Source organism: Hyperolius riggenbachi, chromosome 6 (genome assembly GCF_040937935.1).
Source record: "Hyperolius riggenbachi isolate aHypRig1 chromosome 6, aHypRig1.pri, whole genome shotgun sequence".
NCBI lineage: Eukaryota > Metazoa > Chordata > Amphibia > Anura > Hyperoliidae > Hyperolius > Hyperolius riggenbachi.
This window is the reverse complement of record NC_090651.1, coordinates 203,856,613-203,882,099: the sequence shown is the minus strand read 5'-3', so window position 1 is coordinate 203,882,099 and position 25,487 is coordinate 203,856,613. Positions and strand designations below refer to the sequence as shown.

The window sequence follows — 25,487 nt, the reverse complement described above, 5'->3', positions numbered from 1 at the left end:
TACACTCCCCAAACTTTCAGGGTAGGGAGGGGACCCCCAGAACGACCTCTATGCCAAATTGCAGCCCCCGAGACCTGCTGGTTCCCAAGATAGATTTCTCTAATCTATCTCCTGAACCAGCGGGTCTCGGGGGCTGCAATTTGGCATAGAGGTCGTTCGGGGGGTCCCCTCCCTACCCTGAAAATTTGGGGAGTGTAAGAGGTGTGGGAGCGGAGATATTTCGTATTTTATCTCCAGCAGCATCATTAACTTCACACTGAGCATGCGTGCTACTCAGTGTGGAAGGGAGCTTCCGGCCAGCACAATCAGACATTACAACGGCAGGACAAGTACGACTGAAGAGAGATAAGATGATTGATTACACTGACTCTGCAGCTACAAAGGGCTGCAGTAAGCCAGATCACATTAGATTTGCTTTAGGAACCTGTAGGACAGAAGAAATACAGCCGAAAAATTTGTTACAGAGTCTCTTTAAAGATACGCAACAGCATAATAACCTGTAAACAAAAAACATTTTTGTTACACCTGATACAAATCCTAAAATAAATATGCACGGTTTCTACTTCCTGATTCATGGAAGCAGACATATTGTTAACCTCCTGTGCTTTCAAATGGCCTTATCTGCCATAGGCAGTCATGTGAAACAGCAGGAGATCAGATTACAACTTGTGATTAGACGCAAATAAGGGGGAATTAACCAGGCTAAACTCTAAATACATACAGGGTGCATTTCTCTATGTATTTCTTCAGCCCTGTGCAATAGTTCAGGTCCACCTTAAACCAAGCAGTGTCATGTGTATGTAGTTTCGTTAAAGGTGGCCACTAATGACACAATTTTCTAAATGATCATTTACGAACGATTCTTTGTAGGAACGATCAGAAAAGATCATTTAGGAGACCACTAATGGACAAAAAAAAAAAACTAACCAATCCGATCAGATTAATGAATTCAACCCGAAGCTCTTTTGCATAAATAACAACTGAAATTTTTTTAAACTCTTCCTGTATTGGAAAACAAACATGAGACTTTTATTTGCCATTAACAGTCTAGTTCATAGCTGTACTACCCATACATGATTTACAAAATAATTAACCATTTTTACGTGAAAGGTTAGCAATGCCAGTGGTCTATATTTCCCAGAATCAAGGTTTGTTTTAAAATGAATGACTGCATTTCAGATTCCACTTACCTGTACAAATGGCATCATCACTAGACCTCAGTATTTGCCCAGATGCATTCCCACCATCTGTCTGAACAATTACCATTGCAATTAGCATATAAAATGTATACAATATAATCATTTAATAGTATTCTATTCATACTTGCCTCTCATTAACCCTTCTAGCTGCTCCTACTGACACTGCACTCACATCCCAATACAGTATAATCTTGTTTTAATAAACTTGGTTATAGTAAACATTCGGGTGTAGTAAACTGCTTCTCCAGGTCCCGGCCAATCTACATTAGAAGTCTAATGCAGGGCATACACTGTACGTTTTCTACTGTGTAATCGAGCCGTTGATGGCTCGATTGATCATTTCCTACGTGTCTGATACCCTGCTGGATCGATTCCGTGCTAGATACCGGCGGGCAGGATAAAAGAAGAAACTAGCAGAAGATAAGGAAGCACCCGCGGGGACAAGTGGGAATCGATCATGGTGCCCGCGGGGACGAGCCAGAATTGAGCCAGCGGCTCGATTACATGGTAGAAAACGTACCATGTATGCCCAGGATAAGGGAGCAACAACTGATATAGTAAACCCGGATATAATAAAACCTTTGTTGTAGTAAACATGTTTTTTGGCCCCAGCGTGACGCTGACTCTGGATATGGTAAAAAGTGGGTGACGCATGCGTCATGTCAGTGCAGATAAGAGGGCCATCTCACTGTAAAACTAAGGAGAGTGGAGAGGTATCGAAGCCACTCACAGGAAGGGAGTGGCTGCCTCGATTCAGTGACGGCTACAATTTTTAAGGAGCCCTGGATACTGTACCAGCAATATGTCCTGCCTGGCTACGCAACCTTAAGATGTACTTATTGTTGTCCACCAAATGTGCAAATGTTGTACTGTACTTTCAATGGAAGGAAAGAGTTGATCCTTTGCAGAGAATGTACCGGGGAATACCGGACCATTTCTAGGGCCATTTCTATATCACACCAAGCAACGCTTTTCTATAGGAGGAATTTTGGTCTCTTTTAGTCCCATATACTGTCCTAGTGGTGTGGGTCACCCTAAGCTGCTTGGTTACTCCGTAGGGCTATTTCTGATATAGTAAACTTCTGATACACTAAACCACTTTTCCTGGTCTCTTGAAGTTTAACTATAAAGAGATTATACTGTACTCTAAAAAGTCAAAGTAAATTTTTTCTTTCCTTTTTAAGCTTAGTTCATTCACACTATGTCCAGTACCAGATAGTTTTCCTGAATGTTGGATTATTATGGCTCTGTACTAATTACAAGCTGACACATCATTGCATTCCAGTGGATCTGGAGGTGTATTTAGCTTCTAAGGATGACAATGGTTAATTTGCATACATTAGCAGTGATGCACTGGGAGACATCTCGGAGCTCATCCTGAATTATCACAAATACTCTGTTTTTTCTTTCTTTCTGTTTTCCATGAATTTTAGTAAGGGGGCTTTTTGGACCATTGCAGCCCCTTACACACTCCAATGAGTTCTGGTTCACCATGAGCTTGCTGGTTAGTCTGTACCCCTGATCGTAGGGCAAACCAATAGGTCGATGCATGCAATGATTCTGTATGGTCTTGTGCAGATGTGTTTCTATTAACCACTTAAGGACCGCCCCCATCCGATGGGCGGCGGCAAAGACCGGGCCTAAACGACTGCAATACGCCCCTCGGCGGGGGCGGCGGCGGGCGTGGTTATGCGGCAATCGCGTCATTCGTGGCGCGATCAGCCGGCGGCGACTGGCTCCGCCCCCCTCGCGCTGTAACCCGCCGGCCGTTCGGAAGTGCCGGCGGGTTACTAGCACCCGGATCGCCGCATGACACACGTATAATAGGCTTTGTAATGTATACAAAGCCTATTATACAGGCTGCCTCCTGCCCTGGTGGTCCCAGTGTCCGAGGGACCACCAGGGCAGGCTGCAGCCACCCTAGTCTGCACCCAAGCACACTGATTTCCCCCCCCTGCCCCCTGATCGCCCACAGCACCCCTCAGACCCCCCCCCCCCCGCCCACCCCCCAGACCACTGTTCGCACCCAATCACCCCCCTAATCACGCATCAATCACTCCCTGTCACTTTAGGGTTGAAAAAAAAAAATAGCGTTGACAGAAAGTGACAGGGAGTGATTGATGGGTGATTAGGGGGGTGATTGGGTGCTAACAGTGGTCTGGGGGGTGGGCAGGGGGGGGGTCTGAGGGGTGCTGTGGGCGATCAGGGGGCAGGGGGGGAAAAATCAGTGTGCTTGGGTGCAGACTAGGGTGGCTGCAGCCTGCCCTGGTGGTCCCAGTGTCCGAGGGACCACCAGGGCCGGCTGCAGCCACCCTAGCCTGCACCCAAGCACACCGATTTCCCCCCCCCCCCCCCGCCCCCTGATCGCCCACAGCACCCCTCAGACCCCCCCCTGCCCACCCCCCAGACCACTGGTAGCACCCAATCACCCCCCCTAATCACCCATCAATCACTCCCTGTCACTTTCTGTCAACGCTATTTTTTTTTAACCCTAAACTGCCCCCTGCTCCCTCCTGATCACCCCCCCACCCCTCAGATTCTCCCCAGACCCCCCCCCCCCGTGTACTGTATGCCTCTATCCCGCCTGTAATAACCCACAGATCACCTGTCAATCACCCCCTGTCACTGCCACCCATCAATCATCCCCTAACCTGCCCCTTGCGGGCAATCTGATCACCCACCCACACCATCAGATTGCCCCAGACCTACCCTCAGATCACCTCCAAAGTGCATTGTTTACATCTGTTCTGCCATCTAATCACCCACTGATCACCTATCAATCAGCCCCTGTCACTGATACTCATCAGATTAGACCCCTATCTGCCCCTAGGGCACCCAATCACCCGCCCACACCCTCAGAACGCCCTCAGACCCCAGCCCTGATCACCTCGCCAGTGCATTGCTTGCATCTATTTTCCCCCTCTAATCACACCTTCAGACACCCATCAATCACCTCCTGTCATCATCACCTGTCACCCCCTAGCACACCTACCCATCAGATCAGGCCCTAATTTGCACCGTGTGGGCTCTTGATCACTCGGCCAAACCCTTAGACCCCCCTCAGACCCCCTTCCGATCACCTCCCCAGTGCATTGATTGCATCTATTTCCCCCCCCCCCTGAGACACCCATCAATCACCTCCTGTCACCCCCCTAGCACTCCTATCCATCAGATCAGGCCCAATACAACCTGTCATCTAAGAGGCCACCCTGCTTATGACTGGTTCCACAAAATTTGCCCCCTCATAGACCACCTGTCATCAAAATTTGCAGATGCTTATACCCCTGAACAGTCATTTTTTGAAATTTGGTTTCCAGACTACTCACGGTTTAGGGCCCCTAAAATGCCATGGCAGTATAGGAACCCCACAAGTGACCCCATTTTAGAAAGAAGACACCCCAAGGTATTCTGTTAGGTGTATGATGAGTTCATAGAAGATTTTATTTTTTGTCACAAGTTAGCAGAAATTGATTTTTATTGTTTTGGTTTTTTTTCACAAAGTGTCATTTTCCACTAACTTGTGACAAAAAATAAAATCTATGAATGAAAAAAAATGAGGAGTAGTCTAGAAACCAAATGCCTCAAAATGACTGTTCAGGGGTATAAGCATCTGCAAATTTTGATGACAGGTGGTCTATGAGGGGCCAAATTTTTTGGAACCGGTCATAAGCAGGGTGGCCTCTTAGATGACAGGTTGTATTGACACTGAAGTGCAGGAAGCGCAGGATGTTCTCAAATCGTGACCTGGACATGGCAGCAGAGAACATGGACATGTGATGGATTGGGTGCATAGACCAATAAGACCGCAATACATTCTTTTTGACTAGACCCATGTTAAGGAGAAGGCCCCAAAAAATGTTATGTTCGGAAATGTGGAGTGGTTTCTACCGAAAAGGCTGGGCATGGTAGCTTCTTGGATTGGCGGTTGCGTATTGTGTGGCATAACGGTTGGTCTCAACCACAATTAAGTAGTAGAGACCAGCAGTGATGAGGAAAAAACATGCTGTCACTGCGGTGGGGCGGGTGAGAGTTTGGCCGGGTGATCAGAAGTCCGCAGGGGGCAGATTAGGGCCTGATCTGATGGATAGGAGTGCTAGGGGGTGACAGGAGGTGATTGATGGGTGTCTCAGGGTGTGATTAGAGGGGAGAATAGATGCAATCAATGCACTGGGGAGGTGATCAGAAGGGGGTCTGAGGGGGATCTGAGGGGGGATCTCAGGGTTTGGCCCAGTGATCAGGAGCCCACACGGGGCAAATTAGGGCCCGATCTGATGGGTAGGTGTGCTAGGTGGTGACGGGGTGATTAATAGGTGATCAGGGTGTAATTAGAGGGGAGAATAAATGCAAGCAATGCTCTGGCGAGGTGATCGGGGGGGGGGGGGGGGTGTCTGAGGGCGACCTGAGGGTGTGGGCAGGTGATTGGGTGACCGCAAGGGACAGATGAGGGTCTGATCTGATGGGTATGATGGGTAGCAGTGACAGATGGTGACGGGGGTTATTAGAGGGGAGAACAGATGTAAATATTGCACTGGGGAGGTGATAAGGCGGGGTCTGAGGTCAATCTGATGGTGTGGGCGGGTGTTTGGGTACCCGCAAGGGGCAGATTAGGGTCTGATCTGATGGGTAGCAGTGATAGGTGGTGACAGGGTGATTGATAGGTGATCAGGGTGTGATTAGAGGGGAGAATAAATGCAAGCAAAGCACTGGCGAGGTGATCAGGGGGGTCTGAGGGCAATCTGAGGGTGTGGGCGGGTAATTGGGTGCCCGCAAGGGGCAGATTAGGGTCTGGATCTGATAGGTAGCAGTGACAGGTGGTGACAGGGGGCGATTGATGGGTGATTAGAGGGGAGAAGAGATGTAAACAATGCACTTGGGAGGTGATCTGAGGGTGGGTCTGCGGGCGAACTGAGGGTGTGGGCGGGTGATCAGGTGGCCGCAAGGGGCAGGTTAGGGTCTGATCTGATGGGTAGCAGTGACAGGGGGTGATTAACAGGTGATCAGTCGGTGATTACAGGGGAGGATAGATGTATACAGTACACAGGGGGGGGGGGGGTGATCAGTTTATGACCTATTCTAAAAAATAGCATTGACAGATAGTAACGAGGTGATTGATGGGTGATTAGGGGGGTGATTGGGTGCAAACTGTGGTCTGAGGGGGGTGATCGGGGGGGGGGGGTGTCTGAGGGGTGCTGTGGGTGATCAGGGGGCGGGCAAGATCAGTGAGTTTGGGTGCTTATTAGGGTGGCTGCCTCCTGCCCTGGTGGTCCCTCGATCACTGGGACCACCAGGGCAGGAGGCAGCCTGTATAATACACTTTGTATAAATTACAAAGTGTATTATACACTTTGTATGCGGCACATCGGGGGTTAACAACCCGCCGGCGCTTCGGGTTGACGTCGCGGGTGGGCAAGTGGTTAAGCCCATGATCCTTAAGTGGTTAAACGAAACCACTCAGATACAGCCGAAGTGCAGACTTTCAGCATTAATTCAGTAGAGTGAACACAACTATTGCATAAAACTTAAGGCAACTAAAAATCTTTTTTTTTTTATTTTAACACACACACACACACACTCTCTCTCTCTTCAGGGGCTTAAAAGTAATTGCACAAATTAAATAACTGAAAATAAGATGTTCATTTCTAATACTTGGTTGAAAACCATTTGCTGGCAATGACAGCCTTCACTCTTGATCACCAGATGCTGGGTTTCCTCCTTTTTAATGCTCTGCCAGGGCTTTACTGCAGCAGCTTTCAGTTGCTGTCTGTGTGCCTTTCTGTCCAAAGTTTAGACTTCAACAAGTGAAATGTATGCTCAATTGGGTTAAGATCAGGTGATTGACCTGGCCATTCAATCATTTTCCACTTCTTTACTATAATAAACCCCTGGGTTACTTTGGCTGTATGTTTTGGGTCATTGTTCATATGTACCATGAAACGCTGCCAAATCAATGACTGCATTTAACTGGATTTGAGCAGACAGTATATCCCTGAACACCTCAGTATTTATTCGGCTGCTTCTGTCCTGTGTCACATCAAACACTAGTGTCCCAGTGCCACTGACAACCATGCAGACCCAAGCCATCACACCACCTCCACCGTGTTTTACAGATGATGTGGTAGGCTTTGGATAGCCCCAGCTGCTTACCCGTAGCCGTGTTTCGGCGAGTACTTCAGGACGGCTGCTGCTGAGACATTGTATGTCTCCTCTCACAACTGGAAACACCTGAAATAAATCAAAGTTAATTGAGTCTGAGCCCATAAAGGAACTCCTCCCTCCCCACCTCCTCAGTTCAAAGCAAGTACCCATTCATACGGTTACTAATATGTACAATTTTTTATATGATATCCAGGGTTGGGAACTCAGGCAGCCGTCCTGGAGGACTTGCCGAAACACGGCTACAGGTAAGCAGCTGGGACTTTCTCCCATCGTCCTCCAGGACGGCTGCTGCTGAGACCAGCGAGAAATTTACCTTAGGGAGGGATGATGGCTTGTAGAACCTTTCGTCCAAAGCTCTGGTCCTGGCTTGAAAGCAGCTCGACCCAATAGTGTCTGATGAACGTAGTATATGAAGACCAGGTTGCGGCTCTGCATATCTGCTCTAAGCTTGCTCCTGATCTTTCCGCCCATGAAGCTGCTAAGGATCTTGTAGAGTGTGCAGTTACTCTAGAAGGCATTGTAGTATTTGTAGATTTGTAAGCTAACGTAATAACCTCTTTCACCGATCTAGCTATGGTGCTTTTAGACACCTGTAAACCTCTACCTGAACCCCCATAAGAGATCAATAGAGGACTAGACCTTCTCCAATCAGCCGTCCGCTGTAGGTAAACTAGGACCACTCTTCTAACATCTAGAGTACTCCACTTTCTTTCCCTGTCATTTGTCGGATTCGTGGAAAAGGAAGGTAAAATTTTTTCTTGTGACCGATGGAAGGCTGAAGCTACTTTAGGTAACTAAGTAGGGTCTGGTCTAAAAACTATTCTATCAGGGTGTACCACCATGTAAGGGTCTTTTATGGATAAGGACTGAATGTCACTAACTCTCCTTGCGGAGGTAATGGCCACCAGAAAGGCTACTTTCAAGGACAGATACTTTAAAGGAATCTCAGATAAGGGCTCAAACTTTTCTGAGGTTAGGAAATCTAGAACCAACGACAAGTCCCAAGGTGGCACCAATTTCTCTGAAATTGGCTGAGTCCTAGCCACTGAGTTAAGAACATTTTTTACAAAAATTATTTCTAGACAGCTGTCTATTAAGAAAAACAGAAAGTGCGGACACATGAACTCTCAGGGAACTAACTGCCAGCCCCATATCTACTCCGCTCTGCAAAAACTCCAAAATAAATTTTAAGTCATTAGATCTGACTCCATTCTTTTCTTTCCAAAATAAAAAAAGCTTTCCAAATTTTTTCATACTTTTTCCTTGTAGCAGGTTTTCTACATTTAACTAAAGTAGACACCACCTTTTTTGAAAAACCCCGCCTTTCTAAGATGCTATCAGTATCCAGGCTGTCAGGTTCAATAAGAGGATTGGGATGAAACCGTCCTTCCTGAATCAATAAATCTGGTCTGTTGCCCAGATGCCAAGGCCCTTTGACTACCAGCTGTTGAAGATGCGGAAACAAGGTCCTCCTGGGCCACCAGGGACCTATGAATATTATGCTGCATTCTGACATCTCCACCTTCCTCAGAACTCTGGGAATTAGCTTGAATGGGGGAAAGGCGTACAGAAGACCCGTAGGCCAATTCACCATCAAAGCATCTAACCGATTTTCTGGCATCCCTGGATGCAGGGAACAGAAGTCCTTTACTTTTGCGTTTTGAGGACTTGCAAACAAATCTATTATGGGCCACCCCCATTCCTGAACGATCTGTAGGAAAATATGCTGATTGAGCTGCCACTCTGCCTCTAATGTTATTCCTCTGCTGAGTGAATCCGCCCATCTGTTCTTGACTCCCTGGATGTGAACCGCCGTCAGAAAAATCAGATTCAACTCTGCCCAGGATATTATTTCCAATGCCAGATCCTGCAAATTCTTTACTCTGGTACCCCCCTGCTTCTTGAGGTAGGATACAGTCACTATGTTGTCTGAATAAATCAGAACCTCCTTGCCCACAATGTGACGCTGAAGCTGAAGAAGACCCAGCTTCACCGCCATCAGTTCTCTGAAATTTGAAGAGCTCTCTATCATATCCTGACTCCAGACACCCTGAAAAGTCGAGTAATGAGCTCCCCATCCCGACTAGCCGGTGTCTGTATACACCTTTGCTGGTGCTGCTTGGAGCCAACGACGTCCCAGGGACAACCGTCTCCGGCAAGTCCACCACTGGAGGGATAACTTGATCTGATCTGGGCAAAGAACTTGCCTGTCCAGGGATCTCTGACTTCTGTCCCATACTGAAAGAAACCAAGTTTGAGTATCTCTTGAATGGGCCTGAGCCTATTCCACTGCCGGGAAGGTTGACGACATTTGACCCAGGAGAGACATGATATCTCGCAAGGACACTCTTTGTTCTCTTCTGAACAATTGCACCTTCTGAATTAATTTTGTTATCTTGTCCTCTGGAAGGTACACCATTTGGGTCGTGGTGTCCCAAACCAGCCCCCAAAACACCAGCTTTTGGGTTGGCTTCAGCTGAGATTTTTCTGTGCATATGAGCCATCCTAATATTTCTAACACCTGTACTAAAAAATCTAGCTGCCGTTTCAAGGTCTCCTCGGAATCTGCCAGAAACAGGAAGTAGTCTAGGTAAGGCAGAACCCTTACATTGTGGAGGTGGAGGAAAGCAATCACCTCTGCTAGAACCTTTGTGAATATCCTCGGTGCGGAAGTTATTCCGAGCGGGAGGGCCCGATACTGATAATGGCACTCCGATTCCCCAATTTGAACTGCAAACCTGAGGAATTTTTGAAACGACGGGTGGATTGGCACGTGAAGATACGCATCCTCCAAATCTAAAGTTGCAAGAAACGCTCCCAGACACATCGAATTTCTGACAGAGGCAATGCTTTCCATGCGGAATTTTTTCTCCACAATGTAAGGGTTCAGGGGTTTTAAGTTAAGAATCATCCGGAATTTTCCTGACGGCTTGCGTATTAGAAACACCCTTGAATAGAACCCCTGGAACTGCTCCTGCAGTGGAACTCTCCTGATAACATTTTTCTGTAATAGAGATATCACTGAATCTCTCAGGGCCAGTGCCTTTTGTGGATCCCTTGGAACCCCCGTCACTAACTTGCTGGGAGGAGGAAGCGAACTGAATTCGATTTTGTAACCGAACTGAATCAAATTCAGAACCAGGGCTGTGGAGTCGGAGTCGTGGAGTTGGAGCAATTTTGGGTGCCTGGAGTCGGAGTCGGGAAAAGATGCACCGACTCCGACTCCTAATGAATTTGTAACTGTAATTAAAATAGAAAACATGATAAATGTTCTATTTCTCAGATAATCGTCATTAAAATGATGTATATATACAGTATATATACAATAATAGCTGTGTTCAGTCCACAAAAATGAAATAAACCAATCAAAATGAGTTACTTGTGCTACTTCAACAAAGCAGTCGCCATATTTTTAAAGTCAGATATACACATTTGATTGTGACTGTATATATGATGTGTACACAGGAATTTCTTCTATATACTAAATAACATCTATGCTGTAAATGTAAAGCCCGATGTGTAGCTGTGTCACTAATAGAGATGGTCAATGAGATGGGAATAATTCTGCGTGGATTCTGATTTATGCAAATGTATGCACTCTCTTTGCTCATGAAATCAAATAATTTGATGTGTTGTTAAAGTTTGGTTTGGTGACTGTGAATTAAAGGGTACCCGAGGCGAATTAAAAGAAAAGCTTTATACATACCTGCAGGGCCGGATTTACAACTGTGGAGCCTATAGGCACAGAAGTTCTAGCGCCCTAAACTCCGCCCCTCAGCACGACCCCTTCCCCCCTATTCTTATGAAACAAAATGCTCATGCTATAAACAATAATAACATGTTAGGACATTAGACTATGTCTATGGTAGCATAGGATTAGATTGTGAGCTCCTCTGAGGACAGTTAGTGACATGACTATGTACTCTGTAAAGTGCTGCAGAAGATATCTGTGCTATATAAATACATAATAATAATAATAATAATATCACTATGGTAGGACATTAGACTAGGACTATGGTACGGATTAGATTATGAGCTCCTCTGGGGACAGTCAGTGACATAAAAATGAGCTCTGTAATGTGCTGCAGAAGATGTCAGTGCTATAGAAAATACATAATAATAATATGGTAGGACATTAGACTATGACTATGGTAGGATTAGAGTGTGAGCCCCTATGAGGACAGTCAGTGACATGACTATGGACTCTGTAAAGTGCTGCAGAACATGTCAGTGCTATATAAACGCATAATAATATGGGAGGACATTACACTAGGACTATGGCAGGATTAGATTGTGAGCTCCTCTGAGGACAGTCAGTGACATTACTGTGTACTCTGTAATGTGCTGCAGAAGATGTCAGCGATATATAAATACATAATAATAATAATATGGTAGGACATAAGACTATAAATATGGTGGGTATTCTAGTGTGAACTTCTCGGGGGATGGTTAGTGACATTACTATGTACTCTGTAAAGTGCTGCAGAAGGTGTCAGTAATATATAAATACAATACATACTAATATGGTAGGATTAGATTGTCAGCTCCTCTGAGGACAGTCAGTGACATGACTATGTACTCTGTACAGTGCTGCAGAAGATGTCAGTGCTATATAAACACATAATAATAATATGGTAGGACATCAGACTATGACTATGGTGGGATTAGTGTGTGAGCTCCTCTGAGGACAGTCAGTGACATGACTATGTACTCTGTAAAGTGCTGCAGAAGATGTCAGTGCTATATTAATGAATAATAATTATACGGTTGGACTTTTGTGATTATGGTAGGGTTAGATTGTGAGTGGCTCTGAGGCCAGTCAGTAACATGTGCTCTGTAAAGTGCTGTAGAAGATTTTAATGCTTCATAAATAATTTATAATACAAATGATCTAGGACCGTAGACTAGCTATGGTAGGAACTACAGGGTGGGCACATGGGGAATGCACAGAGGGTGGAGACGCACAGAGTGGGCAAGCAGAGGTCACAAAGAGGATGAGCACACTGGGGATGCACAGAGGGTGGGCATGGGAGACACATACAAATGGTGGGCATGGAGGGGGATGGGCAGTGGAGGACACACAGAGGGTGGGCAGTGGAGGACACACAGAGGGTGGGCAGTGGAGGACACACAGAGGGTGGGCAGAGGAGGACACACAGAGGGTGGGCAGAGGAGGACACACAGAGGGTGGGCAGAGGAGGACACACAGAGGGTGGGCAGTGGAGGACACACAGAGGGTGGGCAGTGGAGGACACACAGAGGGTGGGCAGTGGAGGACACACAGAGGGTGGGCAGTGGAGGACACACAGAGGGTGGGCAGTGGAGGACACACAGAGGGTGGGCAGAGGAGGACACACAGAGGGTGGGCAGAGGAGGACACACAGAGGGTGGGCAGTGGAGGACACACAGAGGGTGGGCAGAGGAGGACACACAGAGGGTGGGCAGTGGAGGACACACAGAGGGTGGGCACCAAGATCGTCAGAGAAATGGAGGATACTAGTAAGAGAGAGAGAGATAATGAGTAATGGCAAAAGAGAAGAGGTCATACATGGCACATTACCTCCTCCCTCACGGTCATTGCTCCGTACTGGCAGCTGTCTGGCTGTCTCTGTGTGCACACTGCTGCTTCTGGCTATTGCTGTATCCTCTGTGTCTCTCCGTGCAGCGGCTTCAGTCTCTGCTCTCCATGTGTGACAGGCTGCTTGCTGTGCACTGACAGCTGAGTGCCTGCCCGAGTTTCTGTTTCCTCGCATCTGCTCTCCCCCTCCTGCTGGGGCTCGCTGTGCTCAGTCCTGGTCCAGCGCTTCTCTCTGAAGATCAAATTCCCCGCCACAGCCGTCCATGTGTGACGCAGAGCTGAGCTCTCAGCATCCCGGGAGGAAAGGAGGAGGCGGTGCTCTAGCTGCCAGTCAGTACCAGGACCAGAGCAGCTCTAGTCTGCATTCTGAATAAAATGGGGGTATTTTGCCAAAACACTGTTTCTACGGAGCAGCTCCAGCCTGCCCCTGACTGTGCAACTGGTCCGCAACTCCGTATCAGATAGCCGAGCGCAGGGCGGCGAGTGACATGATCACTCTCTCGCTCTGCATATAGAGAGGAGAACGTCGGGAATTAGACCCGCCCCTGACTAATGAGGCGCCTGTAGGCACGTGCCTAGAGTGCCTTATGGGTAATCCGGCCCTGCATACCTGGGGCTTCCTCCAGCCCCCTTCAGGCCATTCAGTCCCTTGCTGCCCTCCACCGCCACCTGGATCTTCTGCTATGAGTCCAGGTAATTCAGCCAGTCAGAGCAGTCTGGCTACGTGCCGCTTCCAAGGCCAGGAGTGTTCTGCACCTGCACAATAGTGCTGCGCAGGTGTAGTACGCTCCCGGCGGCGGAGTGTGTGCATGCGCACTACACCAGACTGGCTCAAGTACCTGGACTCATGGCAGAAGATCCAAGTGGCAGAGGAGGACAGCGAGGGACTGATTAGCCTGAAGGGGGCTGGAGGAAGCCCCCGGTATGTATAAAACTTTAATTTGATCTGTCTCAGGTTTCCTTTGTTACACATAGTAGTACTATACTGCACTTATGCACTCCCGACAGAGCTGCAGGGAATCCACTGAGCATGTTGTGCACATTGAACACAGAGGTGTTATCTATCACCCATAAATCTGGTTCATATTGTGCATGAAGAATGTGTAATAGAGGAAGAATCTCCTCATTCCCCTGCAGAGTGCCTGCACATCATTCTTACATGTACCCACAGTTACATTGCCTAGGGCCTGATAGATGTTCCATGTTCTGGTCTGTACCTTTTACAAGTACTCTTACCAAGGACTAGTTTTAGTCTAAAGGGAATAAATATAGTAGTCTACATATCCTTCTCACTTCAGTTGTCTTGTAAAATTCCTAAGCGTTGGCAGTTAAGAGACGAATTTCACGTTACATACTGTTAATCAACAAAATTGTAATATGCAAATTAGAGGAGTCGGAGTCGAGGAGTCGGTGGAATCCTAAACTGAGGAGTCGGAGTCGGTGGATTTTTGGACCGTCTCCACAGCCCTGTTCAGAACATAAGGACTTTTGGTTGTTTCCCTCCATTTCGGAAAGAAATAACTTAGCCTCCCCCCCACCGTTCCCTGATTGTCACTTTGTTGATTTTGCGGGAGGGGTCTGGGATTTGTTGAACAGGAACGATCCCCTACCCCTACCTGCATTATATGTCCATCTTTTGGGCTGAAAAGTACCCCTGGTTGAGGCTTCACTTCGAAAGGGGCTTTTCCTATTGGGAAAAGGTTTCCTTGAAACACTTTTCTCTTATCCGGAAACTTTTTCCCTATATCTGACGATCTCTCTAACACTGAATCAAGGTCTTTCCCAAACAATAATTCACCATGGAACTCCATAGAACATAAATTATGCTTAGAAGCCGAATCTCCCTCCCAAGCGTTTAACCAAACTGCTCGCCTGGAGTTATTTACAAGTGCCGCAGCCTTAGCTGAGCATCTTAAACTTTCTGAAGCGGCATCAGCCAGGAATGCAACAGACTTTGTAATAACAGGAAGAGACTCTAGAATTTTCTCATGTGGAGTACCCGCAATTAAGTGACTTTGAAGCCCCACAATCCACCTAACCAGATTCCTGGCCAAACGGACGCAATAGCTGGCTTAAAAGAAAACGATATCGCATCCCATGCAAGGTTGAGCAAGGCCTCCGCCTTCCTATCCATGGGATCCTTAAAGAAAACCTGTACTGAAAATAAAAGTCAAAATAAGCATACACAAGTCATACTTACCTTCCATGTAGTCTACTCCTCAGTGTCCCGCGTCCTATTTGTTCACTATAATCAAGGGAATTTTCCGTCCTCCATTTTGAAAATAGCCATTACCCCATAACAGCTTTCTGGTCAGCACACAGTTAAACTGTAACATCGCCCACTTGAGCCATAGGGAAACATGAACATTACCTGGTACATCCGTTTTCCTCTCAGCTATAACTGACAGCAACTGATATTTTACTGACAGCAACTGATATATTTCAGATCTGACAAAATATTGTCAGAACTGGAAGGGATCATTGTAAGAAGAAAATGGTGAGCTTCTGAGAGGAACTGATGGCAAGGTAACTATGCAATGTTCATTTGAAGTTACCTCATGTGTTTATTTTAAATATTTTTACTCAGTACAGGTTCTCTTTAAGGGATCCCGCATCCTCAAAAGATAGATCCGAATTTTTCGAATATTGAGCTAACGCGGCATCCAACTTCGGACACTTAGCCCAAGGCGATTCCTCTTCATCCTTAACCATTTCAGCCCGCAGGCTGTTTTCACCTTATGCACGAGGAGAATTTTCACATTTCAGCGCTCCTCCTATTCAGTCCCTAATAACTTTATCACTACTTATCATAACAAAATAATCCCTACCTTGTTTTTTTCGCCACCAATTAGGCTTTTTGTGGTTGATATTTTTTTTTTTGTAATTATGTTATTCTTTATGCATTTTAAAGGGAAAAAATAGGAAAAAAAATGAAAAAATACGCTATTTCATCATTTCCAACCACTATGGTTTGAAAATAAATAATGATACCGTACATAAAACACACACATTTTATTTGCCCATTTGTCCTGGTAAACTCAACATTTACATTATGTCCCTAGTGCAATGTATGAGTATAATATATTATTTGGAAGTAAGGGTGTATTTTTTCTACATTGTTTTTTGTTCTCTCATTGTTTCCTTGCAATAACTGCAAGACTTTATATGCAAATATAACAGTAATACACCTTCATGGCATACATGTTTAAAAAGCTGAGACCCTAAGGTAACTATTTATGTAGTCTGTTTTAGATTCTGTAACTTTGCCTTATTTTTACAAGCTTTATACTTTGGTACCGAACATACGAAAATAAAAAAAATATTGCTTTTGGCTCAGAATGTGACTAAAAGTAATTCACAAGACACATGCCTCAACCCAAAAAAAACATAAAATCTATTCTACAACTTGTCATGCTTAAAAGGATACCCCATATGTGTCATCTGATAACTATCTGGACATCTAGCATGCCATTAACGACGAAGTGTCCTTGTGGCTTTGTACAGGGCAATTTTTCCACAAAATATTTTAGCGCCATACTTTATTTCCATAGCTCCAGAATAGTCAGTACATGAGAAAAAGGCCACACATGTCACCATTGTGGAAAGCTAACAACCAGGGCTATTCAAATATGGGTGTTTTGTAAGCTGCCGACTCGTGTAGTTTTGCTGAAACTTTCCCACATTTGATCATAATATTGAAAATTACATTATTTTTCTTGATGCATTGAGTATGTCCCTACCTATTTTCTATGTAACATGGGTTCAAGCTATAAGACACATCAAAATGTATTCGACAACTCGTTATGATAAAAATGAGACCACATATGCATTATTTGAAAACAATCTGGATGCACAGCAGGCAATTATTCTCAAGGTGCATCAATGGCTTTTTTGCAGTTCATTTTTTGCAAGAATTGTTATAGCGCCATACTTTCTTTCCATAGCCCCAGAAGAGTCAGTACATGAGAAAAAGGCCACACATGTCACCATTGTGGAAAGCTAACAACCAGGGCTATTCAAATATGGGTGTTTTGTAAGCTGCCGACTCGTGTAGTATTCCTAACATTTTCCCAAACTTGACCATTAAATTAAAAATCACATTTTGCAAAATGTTAGATTGACTTTGTTACTAAATATATTTTTATATGACATAGGCCTAAGCTTTATATCGCCCCAAAAATATATTAACGTGATACTCATGGTTAAAATGGTGCCACATATGGCTAATTTCAAAACTAGTTGGGCCTGTAGTAGATTGTTAGCTCTAAGGTGTGCATTTGTTTTTAATGAGCAATTCTGCAAAATATACTGAGGGCATGTATTTTCTGTTAGCATTAGGCCCACTCTGAGTGAAGTTAATTCTCTCTGCTTTCACCAAAGGATGATTACAGCAAGGCCTATGTCATTTCCCTATAACAAGCATGACAAACATATTGGGACTCACCCTCGGAGGTCTGACATGCAGCAAATTCAGTAGTAGAGGAGTAGTGGAGTCGATCCAAAAGCCAGTCGCAGGAGGTAGTGGTAGCCAGTGGTAGCCAAGGAAAATAATCAGCCAAGGTCAGAAGTCCAGATTATGGTCGGCAGAAAGAGGCTAAGAAACTAGTAGTCTTGCTTTGCAATGTTAGGGCAATGGTTCAGTTATTGCAAATAAATTATTTGCAAGGAGTTTGTATGTTCTCTCAGGTTCTGTTCTTCTTTGCAAATATTTAGGAGATGTCAGGGATAATAAGTAATAATTATAATAAAAAAATAAAAATAAAAAATAAAATAAAAAAAAGTCTAATAGTTCAGCACTGAATGGTAGGCCTCAAAACACCCAATAAGGCACAGTCCTGGTCGTGATGGGCATGTTGGGCAGTAATATCGTGAGTCTCTCCTTATTTGGTGTCTTGCGCACACTCTGCACCTTTTTTGGGGGTACTGTTTTCCAGGATTTGGGGGCAGTGGGGCAATAAAATGTTTGTCGCGAAGTCGCATTACCTCTTCCGAATCCTGTTGGCCTGTGCGCTGAGATGTATATCCTGATTCATAAATTAGGGATGCTATCACAGCTCGTTGAAATTTTAGATATGAGGCTTTATTGCCAGGTTTTTTGTAAACCACAAAAGAGTTATGCATGGCTATCTGGAACAGGTACATTGCCACCTTCTTGTACCATGCCTTTCGCTTCCTCTGCAGTTGGTATAAAGCCAACATTTTGTCTGCCAAATCAACACCTCCCATATTTTTGGTGTATTCCACAATAGCCACGGGCTTCTGGATCTCCTCTCTCCGTGACAGTGCTGTCGTGGTAGCCTCATTGTGGATGGTTGTCAGCATCAACACATCCCTCTTGTCCCTAAACTTTAGAGCAAGGAGCTCATTGCTGCGGAGACTACACACCTCTCCCTTTTTCAATTTTTTGTTGACGACCTCCGGGGGCAGACCTTGGCGATTTGGCCTTGCGGTTCCACAGGCTACGGTTTGTGCTGCATATAAAAATTTAAACAGCGGGACACTGACATAAAAATTGTCAATGTACAAATGGTACCCTTTATTCAGCAGGGGACTTATCAAGTCAATGACAATTTTGCCAGTACTACACATGTACGGTGGGCTCCCAGCAACTTCCAGATGAGAGTCCTTGCCTTCATAAACCCTTAAGTCAAATGTGTAGCCTGTACCGCTTTCACACAGTTTATAAAACTTAATCCCATACCGGGCACGTTTGCTGGGGATATATTGCCTGAAGCCAAGCCTGCCATGAAATGACATAAGGGACTCATCTACCACTATATTCTTTCCAGGCATGTAAACCTCTTTGAATTTATCACTTAGATGGGATAAAAGAGGCCTCAATTTGAAAAGGCGGTCATGCGCTGGATCGTCCCTGGACAGATGTTGTGTGTTGTCATTGAAATGCAAACATTTCATCAGCATTTCATAGCGTTCCCTCTTCATAGTTGCTGCGTAAACGGGCATGCAGATGATGGGGTTTCTTGCCCAATAGTCACAAAGCTGAGGTTTTTTTTCTAGGCCCATGTTTAACGTCAGGCCAATGAATACCTTCAGCTCAGGCACAATCGTGGGGGTCCATCTCGCAGCAAAACGAGTGGTAGGATTGTCTGAGATATACTGTGTAGCATATAGGTTAGATTGCTGCACAATATGCTGTAAAATGCTCTCATCTATAAAAAGAGCAAAAAAGTCAGCAGGCTGCAGATTTTCGGTGGGCACTAAAATACCGCTTGCTGCTGTGAAAGCAGGGATGTCTGGAAGCGCCATACATGGAGGCGACCACTGGGCATTAATCATCTCTGGTGGTAATTGGCTTACCCTTGGCCTCCTCCTGGCTGACCCCTGACCACTGCCACTAGCCTCATTGCTGGGACCTGGCTGCTGCTCACTAGCCAAACTACTGTCCCCAAGCTGTGCCTCTCCTTCTACCCTCACCCTGCGAGTTGGCGGCTCTGACTCCTCTGACTCTGAGTCACTGTCCGACAGCGACTCAAGCTCGGAGTCAGTGAAAGGTAGCCACTCGCTGCCTGATGACCCCTCCTCACTCTCACTGCTTTGCTGCAAATAGGCACAGGCCTCTTCAACGGTGTAAAGCCTTTTCGCCATTGTGCCACCTGGATAGACAGACAGATGGATCGACAGATTGATTGATCGATAGATTGATTGATCGGTCGATCGATTGATTGATCGGTCGATCGATTGATTGATCGGTCGATCGATTGATTGATCGATAGATAGATAGGGTTGTTGTTTTTTTTTTCTTTAGTTTTTTTTTTTTTTTTTTAAAGTGTGGAGCTTAGGGAGGGACGTATACGATAATGTATACAGAGAAGTATACAGAGAAGAGAGAGAAGAAAAAAATAGAAAGGGAAAAAATTTAGAAGTTATCTACCTGTGGGACGGTATGGGATATAAGGGATGGGGATGGTATGGGATATAAGTTTTATTAAAGTTTTAAAAATGTGTGAAAAACTTACTTTTCTTATCAAAGAATATCTCTAGCAGCTCCTGTCAGCTCATAAATCAGCTCTGAGGTGACAGATCTGCTTAGAGATACTCTTTGATATACTGTGTCAGTGTGTATATGTTTTGCAAACTTTTATGAGAATGATGACTGTTCATTGGCTGGAACAGCCATCATTCTCAGTTTCCAGACTGGGATTGGCTCAGAGGACACATGTCCTCTTCTGCCAATCCCCCCTGCTGCTGGGCCAATCATGATCGCGCACGTGCACGCCTGTGCTCGTGCACGATCACAAAAACTGCCTGCCTGTTCCTTATTAGAATGATTGCTGTTTTTGATCAAAAACAGCGATCATTCTTGCTGCACTTTGATGGATTGGCTCAGGGGACTTCAGTCCCCTGCAGCCAATCCCCGCTGCCTCCAGACTCAATAGCGATCGCGCGCATGCGCGCTCCCGATCGCGTTCACGCTGCCTTTCTGTTGCCTCTGTTTACTGATCAGAATGATCGCTGTTTTTGATCAAAAACAGCGATCATTCTTGCCGCACAATGATGGATTGGCTCAGGGGACTTCAGTCCCCTGCAGCCAATCCCCGCTGCCTCCAGACCCGTAGCGATCGCGCGCATGCGCGCTCCCGATCGCTCTTACACAGCCGGCAAGTGCAGGGACGTTACTGATGCGTCCCTGCGGCTAAAGCACCCGCCGCTGCTGACGTGAAGGTCACGTCAGAGCGGCTCAAATGGTTAAAGGGGAATCTCCTTTTGAAAGATCTTGGAATAAACAAACGTTTTTCCGGATCTTTCCACTGCGATTTAATGAGTTCCTTAATTGAATCATGTATAGGAAAAACCTTAACAGCTTGAACAAACAACCCCTTATAAATGTCTTCTCGAATTGAAGTAACTGGTAAATCTGAATTAATTTGTTCGGAATCATACACAGCTTTCAATATTTCCTCTGTGTCTTCCGCAGAGAACAAATACAGAGAGTTTTTTACTGCCTTAGATTTTCCCGATACTTCTGAATCTATCGCTTCACCTTCCTCCTCTGACTCGCCCGAAGAAACCTGAATCTGATTCAAAGGGGAAGGCTGTGAAAACAATGGCTGCTGACCCGACAGCTCCTGGATAACTGAAGACTGGGATATAGCCTGTGCATTATTCTGTTGATCTATTGCCAAAGTGTTGGAAGTAGATGCAGCAGAACGTGAGTCCTGTTCTCAGGTCCTGGCCCTGATCCTGATTAACAAAAAATGCTGACTTGAAAGCAGTGAATGTATTAGAAATCTCATCCTTTACTGTCTGCATTAACTCTAGCAAAGCATTAGCAGTTTGTGAGCTCTCTCCTATCGGAGCAGGAGGCTGTTTAGATGCTATGTGACAGTCTTTACATATATTCTTAGTTGCCCCTTCCTGAAGCCTGAAAAAAAAACTCATCCTGAAATGAAAAATAGTTATGTCGTAAGACTACATTTAGTAACTCAAGCACAAAAAGTCGTTGATCATAAGAAAGGTCTGACCGTGTCATGAGGAACCAATCGATAGCCTCCACACCCCCATCATGTGGGATGGAGGTGTAGAGGCTCTCGATATCCAACGTCACCAGGAGGAGATCATCCCCTCCCACATCAAGGCCCCCAATTTTTTGTACAAACATGCCAGTATCCTTAATATAAGAATCAAGAGTTACAACCATAGGCTGAAGTAGTTTGTGTTTGTCTAAAAATTGTGCAACTGGGACAAAAATAAAACCCCTGCCGGCCACAATGGGTCTTCCTGGTGGACGGCACGGGTTTTATGTATCTTAGGTAGGGTATTAAAAAAAAACAAAAAAAAAAACTTAGGCGTCACTGGATTCTCCTGTATAAGAAACTTCATGAGGCTCTCAGCAATAACTATTTTTCATTTCAGGATGAGTTTTTTCTGCAGCTGCGGGGCACGGCGATGGAGTCGAATGTGGCCCTGTCGTATGCTAATCTTTATATGGGGTTGTTTGAGGAGGCTTTTGTCTACTCGAATTGTCTCTTTCGGCGTCATGCGAGGTGTTGGTATAGATTTAGCGACGATATTTTCTGTGTATGGGCGGGGCCACTTTCGACCCTGGACCAGTTTCTCATTGACCTGTCCCAATGCTGCAGAGAAATTAGACTAACAAGTCATGTGAGTACTGACCAGGTAACCTTTTTGGACACCACGATTTCCAAGAGGGATAACCTTTTAATATCAGATCTCTATATTAAGAGTACAGATTGTAACTCTTTATTACATTATAATAGCTTTCACCCTCCTCATGTAAAAGATGCGATCCCAAAGGGCCAATTTACCAGACTTAACAAAATTGTAGCAAGTCCTGATAGCCTTCACCAACGTCAGAAGGATATGACTCATAAGTTTAAACAAAGGGGTTATCCCTCACAGACATTGACATTAAATACTAGTTCCAGAAAGAAAAGATCTAATCATCAGTTTTGTCTCCCATTTGTTTCAACATATAACACCTGCAGTGCCGAGATTGGTAAGAGTATTAGGCGCCATTGGCATCTCTTGAGTAATGCATTCCCAAAGATTCCTGAGTTTAGGTACCCCCCGCTTCAGTCTTTTAAACGAGCACCAACTATTAGGGATACGGTCTTTTACCACGCTCCTGTGGAACCAGTGCCCACTAGGAGAGTGGGAACCTATCCATGTATGGGCTGTCACCTGTGTGGACACATTAATTAGGGCCCTGAATTTTATCATCCTACTAAAGGCACCAAATATATGATCAGGGACTTTTTTACTTGCGAGTCCAGTTTTGTTGTCTATTATTTATAATGCCCATGTGGCTTAGGTTATGTGGGCATGACTACACAAAAGGTCAGGGATAGGATTTGTTCCCATAAATGTGCTATCCGTAATGGTGATACCAAACAGGCAGTTTCAGCTCATTTTACACAGATGTGTCATAGTGTGTCACAACTTAAGGTACACGTTATTGATGGGGTTCCTAGTACTTGGAGGGGAAAACATAGTAGGATCAATGAACTGTTGAAAAGGGAGGCGGGATGGATAAGGAGATTGGGGGTGATTGGTAATGGAGGACTCAATCGGGAATATGAATTGGGCTTTTGTATAGGATATGCCTTATTGTAATCTTGCTGTATGTTGTAATGTATTTTATTTTGCTCTTTTCTACAGAGCTTTTGGTTTCCTGCATCTGCGGATCCTGTTTGTGAAAGTCTGCTGACATCTATTTGCTGCTGAGGATGTGGTGAGATTGTTTATATTTACTGTGTGGGGTCGTTATGTAGACGCTACTTGAGGGTCTGCAATTGGCTGCCATGTAACGGGCAGCGTTATGTTTACATGTGACGTGTGGATGTTTCCACCCAGGTGGGCGGCATCCAGTCACGTCAGATCTTTAGTGCGCACTTAGCTATGCGCACACTGTACGAGTGCACCCCAGGTGGCGCCTGCGTGAGGACATCACATGGAAGTTGGTCACATGGTCCGTTATCAGCGAATGGGAGGCCGGGTAAGGTTTTGGTGTATGTTGTGACGACACTGAGCCCCGGCAGATGCCATAGCGGCTGCGCTTTGCAAGTCAGGGACATGTTTCCACTCAGGTCCGCAGGACCATGCAGGTAAACTGATTGGCTGTTTTGAAATTTGAACTGATTGCCCATTGTTGGGGGTGGGAAGTATATAAGTGTACATGCTTCACTCTGTTCTTGTGGTTGAAACAGCTTGAGAAAGGGCTGACACCTGAAACAGCGGGCTGTAGCTGTATTACCACTGCTTTTAATGTTTTTTCAATAAAAGAGCTTTTTTCTACTGGATGTGCCAGCCTCCAACATCGTTTTAGGTTTGGATGGGACCCTTGGGTGCGAGGATCCATTGAGGCTTGGGCACCTACTTCCCTACATTTGAGTGCCACTCTTTTTACCTGCGTGTAAGACCACAGTAATTACAGTGACAGATACACTGTAATTATGCAATGGAACTTGAGGCGAGAGGTGTCAGGTGATTAGCGGCGGTATGTATATTTGCAGGGGTGCCCAGCAGAGCTACGTGGGGGCTTCCAAGATGTTCGGCGACCCGACGGGGAGCTCTGGGGGTCTTCTTATTAAAGTAGGCCCCCCGGATGCTGCGGCGACGACGTGCGTTAACTGGTTTAGACCCATAAACATAGCACCATGCCAATTTTAGTTTAGTTTAGGAAAAGGTTTGCAGCAGTGCTCATTTTTAATTATGACTCGGTCTCTTCTCCTCCCCCTACTTTGAACTCAGGATTAGGTTTTATATATGTTAAGCAACTGAAAATGTAGCTTAACCACCTTAGCGGTATGGACGAGCTCAGCTCGTCCATTACCGCCAGAGGGTGCCGCTCAGGCCCTGCTGGGCCGATTTTGATCAAATAAAGTTTTTATTTAAAAAAAAACCCTCATGCAGCCGCCCTGGCGATCTTAATAGAACGCCAGGGTGGTTAAGGCTGCTTTCACAGTGGGACATTAAAGTCCCACGTTACAGCAGCCTGTAACAGCCCAACTCACAGCATTGAAAAATAAATGTGCTGTTCACAGTGCACACGTTGCATAGGCGTATAACGCTGTATGTTAAATGAAAGTGCAGCATGCTGTGCGTTATGCTCCTATTTAGCTGCGTTAGAATGTTTGCACATGCTGAGTAATTTTTTTTCTTATTTTTTTTTTTAAATGTGCCGCATGCGCAGTTTTCGTTCGATCAGTAAGCGTCAAAAAGTGCACATCAAGTACGCATCAAGAGACGCATAACAGTTCAATGTAACGTCCAACTTCAAAGCTAACATGCGCTGCGTTAGGGGCACGTTATGCGACGTTAACGTCGCATCAAAAACGCAACGTCAGTGTGAAAGAGCCCTAAATGTGAAGTCAAGAAACAGAAATCCTGAATAGAAGTAGTCTGCACCACCAAAGTATGTACTCAAAATGATCTTTATTCAAACACTAAAACAATTTAAAAGCATTTAAAATTATGTGCATCGCACAGCAAAAGCAAGCCTCCACAACACAATGTAATGTGGGGAAGTATCATACAATAACAATGCCTCACCTCTCATACATTATTATTCAACCTTTTCTGCTGCATATTAATCATCTGAGATCTAAAACAGATCACAGTATGGAAAAATGGGACCCGAGTCCAGGGAGTCTGGTCTAAAAAGTAGATTAAGAGTGCATATAACATCCATGCAGGTACATTAATTATCACCTAAAAAGTGCATATGTCAGAGACCGTAAATAAATATTAGTTTGGATATGCTCACAAACATGCATGGGGCAAGGGATAGCAATGATGGACAGTGCATACAGCAATTAGTATCATACATAATTCCAGGACAGGGTCCAGTATGAAGCCATATGCAGCACTGAAGAGGCACACAAGACAAATTTTCCCCAGTTATGATAAAAATGATTGGAAATATTGCGAAAATTGCTAGGGTGTGTATATTAATAAATTGACAATATAACACACTATCCAATCTTAAAAAATAAATAAATAATATTTCGGAAAAAAAAAAAAAAAAAAAAAAAAAAAAAAAAGGGGGAAATCCATTCGGATTTTTCAGTCGA

At 45.1% G+C, this 25,487-nt stretch overlaps 2 protein-coding genes across 6 annotated transcripts in view; both read right to left on the bottom strand.

Annotated features, from left to right (window-relative positions):
- LOC137521286 (CMP-N-acetylneuraminate-beta-galactosamide-alpha-2,3-sialyltransferase 4-like) overlaps window positions 1-25,487 on the bottom strand; it is a 696,719-nt gene that overhangs the window by 653,741 nt on the left and 17,491 nt on the right. For 3 of the 5 annotated variants that reach the window (XM_068240323.1, XM_068240331.1, XM_068240332.1), the window contains exons 2-3: window positions 7,344-7,421; window positions 1,191-1,251 (exon numbers count right to left, since the gene is read on the bottom strand). The gene's annotated coding sequence lies outside the window, so the exon portion shown is untranslated. The remainder of the gene's footprint in view (window positions 1-1,190; window positions 1,252-7,343; window positions 7,422-25,487) is intronic. The other 2 variants (XM_068240324.1, XM_068240325.1) reach the window with 1 other exon arrangement.
- Window positions 17,716-19,539, bottom strand: LOC137522118 (piggyBac transposable element-derived protein 4-like). The gene has a single exon (XM_068242147.1). It carries the CDS (start codon window positions 19,537-19,539, stop codon window positions 17,716-17,718), a length of 1,824 nt encoding a protein of 607 aa, XP_068098248.1.

Excerpts from the sequence above, each read along its gene's own strand:
- LOC137522118 (XM_068242147.1), bottom strand. The coding sequence starts at position 19,539 with ATGGCGAAAAGGCTTTACACCGTTGAAGAGGCCTGTGCCTATTTGCAG.